Source organism: Cynara cardunculus (assembly GCF_001531365.2).
Source record: "Cynara cardunculus var. scolymus isolate 2C chromosome LG 4, CcrdV1, whole genome shotgun sequence".
Classification (NCBI taxonomy): Eukaryota; Viridiplantae; Streptophyta; class Magnoliopsida; order Asterales; family Asteraceae; genus Cynara; species Cynara cardunculus.
The window spans coordinates 15272257-15281599 of record NC_037531.1 but is presented as its reverse complement, the minus strand read 5'-3'; the positions used below and the strand labels follow the sequence as shown (position 1 = coordinate 15281599).

General features: G+C 34.8%; 1 protein-coding gene across 1 annotated transcript; it reads right to left on the bottom strand.

Annotated features, from left to right (window-relative positions):
• Positions 1-6222: 6222 nt before the first annotated feature.
• On the bottom strand, positions 6223-8449 carry LOC112511673 (probable isoaspartyl peptidase/L-asparaginase 2). Its single transcript, XM_025117381.1, has 4 exons — positions 8207-8449; positions 7726-7959; positions 7327-7413; positions 6223-6951 (listed from the first exon to the last, which is right to left on the bottom strand). Exons 1-4 carry the CDS (start codon positions 8366-8368, stop codon positions 6454-6456), a joined length of 981 nt encoding a protein of 326 aa, XP_024973149.1. The 5' UTR covers positions 8369-8449; the 3' UTR covers positions 6223-6453.
• Between the last annotated feature and the right edge of the window lie 894 nt (positions 8450-9343).

Here is a 9343-nt window from a genome sequence, read left to right as displayed (position 1 = left end):
TAAACTAGAAAATTAGAATTTTATAATATTTAGGTTGAAACTCATATTGATATTACTTTAAGATAAAATAATAACAGACTCACCTTTGCCTTTCTCAAAATCATAAAATAAAATCGAGAAAGATAATCAACAGAACAAAGTATGAATCATAATTGAAGATTCAAGTTTTAGATTTCAGAACCACGTTGCATTACATGGGTACACTTCTAGTATTTATTTAAATATATATAATATTTATATATGACAAATAAAACCCTAATACATCAAAGGGCTTTTGGCCTAGCGGTATGTGAGTCTTTGGCTTTTTAGGAGGTTAAAAATTCAAACTTCACCAAACGTGAGAAAAATATGTGAATTTATTTGTTCTATTTATCATATATAATATTATATACTAAAAAAAACCTAATACGCATCTCACCTTTAACAAACCATCTTGACTTGACAATTTTAGAAACTAACAAAAATTCTTTTAAAATTATAATGTTTTCTGAGAAATATTTTTTTAAGGAAATTTTTGTTTTAACTTGAGATTTATTTAAATTGGGCACATCAACTTGTCCCTTTTTATAAGGTAACAATACATTATTTAAAAAAAGCGTCAAATGATTTTTAGTTCGAACAAGTTCAGACATCAATAAAAAAATGATATTGATCTCCGTACAATAATTTTTCTAAAAAGTCATATGTATTATTCAACAATCATTTTCGTACAACATTTTTTTTTCCATTCGAACGTCCAAAGTGAGACCACTGAGACTTTCGTTCCAGAAAATTACAAATCTTTTATTTAAATACTATGCTATGTAGTAACAATGAATATATATATATATATATATCATAAAGCGTTTGACAAAAACTCTTAAAAACCATTTTTCATGCATGAAGTACTGTTTATTGATGCATGTTATTTTAAATTCAAGATTACAAGTAATTTTGTGTAAGTACAACTTATTAAAGCTACATTTTTAAATTTGTGTAACTAACTGCAGATAAATATAATCAAATACAAACTAAACATTCATTTTAAATATAGAAAATCTAAAATATAATTAAGATAATCATTAAGTTCTAACAGAATATTTAATTATTATTATTATAAAAAATTATATTGTTAAACCAAAAATAAATTACTTTGTTATTAAATCTAAATTAAATTATAATAAAATTTTGAATTAAAGAAGTTACACCAAAAAAACGAGAACCATTAAATAGTTAATTTGATACTAATATCGACTTATTTTTTTCAAATTTTTATACTATCTTCAAATTTATATGTCATTAAAAAATAAAAAGATTATCGCTTTCTCAAAATCACATAAAAAATCGTATTATATCGATAGAGACAAAGAATAAAAATTAAACATTAAAATCAAGATTTATCTCGCTATATTGCACGAGTACCCTTCTAGTATATATATATATATATATATATATATATATATTCTAGCAATAATTCTCTTTGTTATACAATGTACTAAAAGCTCTCTCTAAGTCATATTTTTTCTTGCTTTTTGTGCTAAACTCATCAACAGATAAATCTTCATGAAAATCCGTTGAGCCTACGCTTGATAAATATTTTGCAAGTGTTTTAATCAGTGTGAGTGATATATAATATTATCTTAAAAAGGTTAAGATTCGATATCTTGTAATAAAAAGTGTATATGGATTCTATGATATCACAATGAATCATTTACAGTGGATTGTGGGTTCTGAGAAGGAGCATAGAAAAAGTAAAAGTAGTCAAGTTTGGTGAACTACTCTAAATCGGATGTTTTGTATTTTCTCCGCTAAATGGGTTTTTAGGATGTATTTGAGTGTCCTTGGCACAATGTCCTTAAAATAGATCCACCCCCTCTAGAGCGCCTGTTTTCCAAGATACAACGGATTAAACAAATATGAATACGTCGGACTGTACTGGATGCGTGAACTAAGAACAAAGTATTTTTGTATATTTCTCAACCTCTTACAGTGTACTAAAAAGGAATGGAAGACTCAAATATATAGGTGATGGTTTCATGTTGACATAAACCCATTGATTGAAACTGAAGGGAGTTAGGGAACTTGGAGGGTCAAGATTTTCACCCATACCCTACCAAATTCCCATTCACCTTTATAAAATCCAACAATGCCCACATGAATAGGAATTGTCCTATATGTCACAGAAACATAGTTTCAAAGTTCAATGGTTGAACCCTACAAAAGATAGGTAGGTGTTGTCCTTAGACATGATGTCCTTGAACTGTTCTATTGTTAGTGTAGACAGTAAGATACTTCACATGGGATTCTTCCTCACATAGTAAAGCCCTCATTGGTGTGATTGGTGTGGTCATGAACACTAGATTGGTTTTGTGAGAATTGTTAAGAACTTATCCCCCACGATTCCCTTAGAAGCGACATCACTTCTTCTCACATAGATGATCTCAATATGATCATTAGAAGCCATAAGGTTAACTTGGTACCACTAACACTATTTATTAGAGGAATGGTTAGCCCCCTTCCCCCCCCCCCCCCGGTTGATCTAACATAAGCCTAATCTTGACTATCTTTGGCAGAGGTGCAACAACTTTTGCTAGGCACCCCCACACTCGCAAATATTAATAAGACGGCTTTCTCCCAGTCCATAACTCTTGTGGAGGTTTATCAATTTTCTTTCGTGGCACCTTTTTTAACAGGTGATTGGCGGATAAAAAAGCTTCCCACCCAAGTTTGGGGGTACTGCTGAACTAATAATCATGGCATTCATCATCTCTTTTAAAGTACGATTTTCCCTTTCAGCAAAGTCATTTTTGATGAGGAGAATAAAGTGCAGGGAATTCATGTTTTATACCATGGTTTGCAAAAAGGTATGCAAAGGGTGATCCATATTCACCGCCTCTATCACTTTTCAACGCCTTCCAAGTTGATTCTCAACTTTATTTTTATATGAAATAAACTTATCGAAGGCTTCATCTTTACTCTTAATTAAATACACATAACAATTTTTTTTGCTATCAACAATAAACGTAATGAAGTAGTTATTTCCACCTCTTGTAGGAACTGATTTCAAATCACACACATCCGAGTGAATTAAATCACGAGGGTTAGTATTTCTTTCAATAGATCGAAACGATGATCTTGTTTGGTTAACAAATGATTGGTTCTATATATATAGCCATAGGTTCATTTGAGAAGTGATAAGTATTTGAGAAGTAGAAAAGTGATCCTAGCCCTTCATTTAGTCAAGATTTGTGGCTTTGACTGTGAAGCACTGGATAAGTGCATATGTGAACTCGTGTGATTCACATGTGAGCTATATATTCATATGTGAACCCGTGTGATTCACATGTGAACTATATGTTCATATGTGAACCCGTGTAATTCACATCTGAATTATTTAACTGATTCTCATATAAACTTGTGTAATTTACATATGAACTAATTAACTAATTTATATATGAACTAATTAACTAATTCATATATGAACTAATTAACTGATTCACATGTAAACTAATTAACTGATTCATATGTGAACTATCATATGCACTTACAGGTTCACATATGCACTTGTTTGTCGTCTATTTGTAAAAGTTACCAAACTACTTCTTTATTTTTTGCTTGACTAGTCAAAGTCACAATTTTTAACCATCTTGACTATCTGAAGTGCTAGGATCACTTCTTTACTTCTCAAATACTTACCACTTTTCAAATGAATATCTACCAATATATATATATATATATATATGTGTGTGTGTGTGTGTGTGTGTGTGTGAAACCAAAAGGTTTTCGTGAGACCCATAAGATCAATTCTCAACCCTTGGTTTAGATTTACAATCTAAACATTCATAATCACAAAATTGTCACGAGACTTCTCATTAATCACAAAATTGTCACCGTGCAGCTTTAGACAATTAGATCATTAGCTTATAAAGTTGATCAATGAACATAAATTGGTCTCATAAAAACTCGTGCTCTCACGTGAACCCTAACTTGAAAAAATTTAAAATTAAAAAACAAACAAAATAAATAAATAATTAATGAATTAGACGGTCCAGGACCCTCAGTACTCAGTAGTCAGCCCAGCCCCCAATTAGTCCTGTAACTTGTTGTTTGTCTTTTTTGTTCTTTTTGTGGGCCTTAAACTTAACCTCCTTTTTTTATTTTCATAAAATTTGAATTTTCATTAAAAATTGCTACTTTCATGAATTCAATATCAATTATTTGAATATATGATTGGAGTCGTATATGGTGTACACCTCAACTACTTTCTATTTTTATTTTTATGTTTGAATAATTCCTATTTACCTTTCTTTTTTTAGTTTGACAAATTCGATTAAGCACACGACAACGATATGAGTTAGGTGGAGACAGAGAAACAATGGTATATCGGTAGTTGCACAAACTGTTGTTATTTAAGTGATCGGGATTTCAGTGGGTCAAATCCTCCTTTATGCATGGTTGAATCGTTGGTAAATTAGAACCATTTGATATGATCAAAAAAAAATTGGAAACTAATAAACTTCATGTGCCTTTTGGACCATTTAGTTATCAAGCAAGACTTTCAGCTTTAAAGTACATATGTTGGTACGTCACTTTCAAGATCAAAACCATAACGTTCCATTGGTTCAACATAGACAAAGCTGTGTAATTGAAATCCTGGGCACATATATATATGCTTGCAACCACCGAAGGCGTTCGAAGACAGTTGAGTGTTGTTGGATATATAGTATTACATGTAATTAGCAAAGGGGTTGAAAGCTTTCCATGCATATCTTATACACACATCAATATCGACACTTAATTTTTGCATTCTCAATGCATAATTTAACTTGATTCTGATATAAAAGGGGGTGCATATGTATAGCATTCCCCTTTTTTGTTATTTATGGTGTCAGTGAATTTAGAGCATCTCTAATGCAAGGTTTTTTTTTTTATATAAGAAAAAAGATGTAGGTTTTTTGAAGAGAGTTTTATTTAGGTTCTTAATTTGTCGACGTAAAAATGATGTAATAAAAATCCCCTTGTGGTCACAGAGTTTTAGATGCGATTACTCCCGGCTATTTGTAAAGCAGATGGTCGCCCTAGGAACGAAAACCGGGACCGGTTATGGGAACGAAAACCGGGACCGGTAATGGCCGGTTATGAGAAAGTTTGGGACCGGTCCGGCCTGGCCCGGGACCGGTTTTTGGCCATAACTACTTGAGATTAGTCGGCTCATATAGCGGATTGGATATCCAATTTAAATTTTTTTTTTTAAATATGAAAAATTAAATGAAGGTAATAATACAAGATTTAGGAGAAATGAAAGAAAAGAATCTTGGTGAGATGAATTAGTCGTTTTACAAAGTAAACAGAATCTTAGAATATAAATTTGTCGTTTTGTGTGTGAGCAGAATATAAATCTGTGAAGTAAAGATCTTCATGCATGTGCTCATTTTCTGCCAAATGGAAGAAAACAAAGAATCTTGAAAAAGATTCATGGCTGTTTTTCCTTTATTACCCCTGTGATGCATCCACTTGTGGTCTACAGTCCAAGGACAGAAGTGGTACCCATTTGTTTGGGGAGGGAGGGAGCTTTTGGGCACGGGAAAGGACGATTCAAGACTACTTGCTCCCTTCTTTTTTCAAATTAAAACAAAAATCGAATATCTTTTCCAATCTGGAAAGTTATGCGACGCTCTTTTGTATGGTCGACCGCTTTTGCCCGAATATCGCATCAAATCACAATAATGTTTTTCCTGCATTCGAGCATCTACTGGCCTCAATGCCTCGTTCTAAATAAGAAAGGTTGTCGTGATTAATATGTGACGTTTGTATGATGTCTGGTTTCAACATGATGATATGGTTGTGTTCCCGAAAATGAATTCATAAACATTGGATAAAAAGCGGCATGCCCATTATTAAGGAAGGAGTGACAATCTTTCGCTTAGGCTCTTAAATTGTCATATCGGCTAGACTTGGACTATTTTTATCCATATATGTTAGTTAGAACCTTCGTTTTTTTAACGGGGCTTTTAAAAAGTAAGTATGGGGTTACACATATTCTGATATAGGCTAGGGGATGTCTATGCACCCGCTCTACTGTCTCGGTGTAATGTAATTTTTGTAGGGTTTTTAAAGGTATACCCTCTTTAATTTGGTTTGTGTTCACCTAACTCATAGTGTCATAAACTCCCAAGTTTGAATTTCTTTGGTTCTTTTTTTAGTTTTTTTAGTCTTCACAAAGGTTACTAGTTTAAGTGCCCATCAAGACCACCGAAGGGTATACTTGACTCTTAACTTCAAGACCTCACACGATTAGACGATCGATCATCGTGTGCACAAACAGACCCGAACCAGATAGTTACCGAAAATCAAATTAGTGAGGTCTTTACAATTCCCGGAATTTCATTTATTTTTATTCCAAAATACTGAAGAAAATATTCATAATGAAGCAACCTAATCAAACAATGTTGTTTATTTGTTGTGTGCATTGAATCACTCCCAGATGCCAACTTCCATGAACCCATTTTCAGTGGCGCAGCCCCTAAACATCCCTACGCAATTGAACCCATAAGCCACCTCACCTGTGTTTGACACTGCGATCAACCCTGCTTTCCCTTCGTCTAACCTTTCCTTGATCACAAAGTCCACCGCCTCCTGTAACCCCAACCCTTTGTACTCCATCACCGCACCCACTTCACGAGCCAGGGTCCCTCGTATTATGGCTTCACCTTCCCCTGTGCACGACACCCCACACAGCTCACCCGCGTAGGTCCCTGCACCGATAAGAGGCGAGTCACCGATCCGACCCATTCGCTTGTTTAGGAGCCCTCCGGTTGACGTTGCGGCCGCACACCGACCTTCGCTGTCCACCACCACGCACCCTACTGTCTCTGGTGCATAGATGCTGATCGGAAGCCCGTTCATGTGTATTGGACTCTGAACCCCGGTTCCACATGATTCGTAACCAACTTGCGGGATCCTATAATCAAACTGTTTGCACCAGTAAGAGAAATTCGTTAAGTTTTCGATAATAAACCATATATATATATATATATGTATATTATATGTATGTATGTATATAAGTATATTATATGTGTATTATATGTATATTATATGTATGTATTCGGGATTGTGTTATGGGGTTTGCACAGTGGGACCCATTTACGAAACTATTAGGAGTTTTATGTCTGTAGGATCGGGTCCCACTTGTTTATGAAACTTACGCAAGGTTCCATGATTGTAGGATGAGATATATATGACATGATAAAACCATGAACCGGGTTCCATGGAGATGCCCTCACACAACACACACACACACACATAATATATATACATATATATATAATTATAAAGTAAGGTAATTACCACAATAGAATCAGCTTCCTTTGCTAATTTGAGCATTTCAAGGTTGTCCTGGGTGATGAAGTAGTCATTCTCCACGGTTTCCACACCCTAATAATGCAAATTTTGAATATTCAATCATCGGAAAAAGTAAAAACAATGGGATTTGTGCTTTTGATGAATTAAAAAGTAGATTATATGATATCTCAGATACAAGAATCTTGTAAACATAGAATATTCAAAGCTAAAATTGTCCTATTTGGCTAAGCAAATGGCTCATGAAAGTGGCTTTTTATCAATGAAAGACAAAAGCAATTAACAAAGAACCATAAATTAGATTCACTACTGTTTGTCGTCTACGGAAGAGACATGATGGTGAAATTTGTGGTGTAGAACGAGAATTCAGGAGTGAAAGTGAGGTACCATTTGTTTGGCGAACTTCTCGGCACCGGAAAAGGCAAGATAGGAATGTGGAGACTTGTCCATGACTAGGCGAGCTAATGAGATCGGGTTCTTCACGGTGGTGAGTCCTGAAACAGCACCACATCGCCGTCCGGAACCGTCCATGATACTGGCTTCCATTTCCACCGTACCATTCTCGGTCAGTGCAGATCCACGGCCGGAATTGAACAGAGGATCCGTTTCCAATTCGCGAACCTACATTAGTTATGCACTCGGAATTCATTATTACGAACTAATAAATCAAAACACCAAACAAAATCGGATCCGACACCAACCAGATCTGAAAACAACAAATCTCAAACACATGGCATGCAAAACGAAATTGCGACAGTATTTCAATTCATCATCAATAATCAACACAAATCATGAAAACATACATACATACAAATGTATCGCATCAACAGAAGCTCGTATATACAGAGACAAGAGAGGGAAAGCTTACAACGAGTTCAACGACGTCAATGGCAGAGAGAGAAGAACGAAGAGCATCGATTCCGAGATTGAGGCAACGTGTGAGAAGTTGTTTAGCCTCCTCTTGGCGGTCGGCCGGAAGGTTAGGGTCAACACCGGCACCGCCGTGTACAGCTATAGCCCACCCCGCCATTGTATATATCTCTAGTGTGTATGCTATCTTAATGGAAATTGGTTGTTGCTTTGTGTGCCCTAGGAATTAGAGGTTGAGCTTAATCGGGAAGGTGGCGGGATGGGGGTTATTTATAGGGAGTTTCGGATTTCAAGTTTACTTATCAAATCTGATTTTGTGTTAATATACCAATTAAATTTTTATTTTTTTTCTGAGTTGGATTGAATTAGATTAGTTGGCAGCCACGTAGGCTGCGCACGTGTCAATTAGGGAAAGTGCAAGCAAGGCTACCAAGTTCGATCCAACTTTGATTCTTATCAGGCTGACTCTTAACTTCCATTTAAAGTAATCATATTCCTCCTTTATTTGACGCTTAATTTTTAGTTTTTAACTATTTTTAGTGCTAATAAAAATATCAAAAAAAATGTAAAATAAAAAACAGTCTCTATTTTGTAGCTCAGTTGATAAAGAGCTAAGATAATTTTGCTCAAATACAGAACAGGTCATAAGGTCCCAGCAATGTTATCACTTAGATCCGGAAAACTGATTTCGTTTGTACTACGATATTGGATTGAAACAATACCAGAAATTTATATGTATAATCAACATATATATATATATATAATTACATATGCAAAAACAACAATGAAATGAGTAAGAATTTGATCACTAACTTGATTATCTTGATGGGAATCCAACGAAGAATGAGTCTAAGATTGAGGCCTGCAGTAGCAGTGTCCTTAAACAGAAATTCGTCCAGTGTACGGTGAATTGGACGTCTATCTAGAGGATACAACAGTCCGTTCAAGAAACAAACTTGAACCCGACGAATCGATTATCTTCCATATGAGATCGATTGGAACCAGAGAGGCAAAAACCCAGGAAACTTTTCTGTAGATCCGCCAACAACAAAAAAACGAGAATTGAAGAAAGTATATGTCATATATCTTAATTATCGGACAAAGCAGAGCCTCGGTTGCACCCTGGTTCCTGTCA

Excerpts from the sequence above, each read along its gene's own strand:
- LOC112511673 (XM_025117381.1), bottom strand. The coding sequence starts at position 8,368 with ATGGCGGGGTGGGCTATAGCTGTACACGGCGGTGCCGGTGTTGACCCT. Across the intron at positions 7,960-8,206 it reads TTGACGTCGTTGAACTCGTT|GTTCGCGAATTGGAAACGGA; the intron begins GTAAGCTTTCCC and ends TAACTAATGTAG. Across the intron at positions 6,952-7,326 it reads AGGAAGCTGATTCTATTGTG|TTTGATTATAGGATCCCGCA; the intron begins GTAATTACCTTA and ends TGGTGCAAACAG.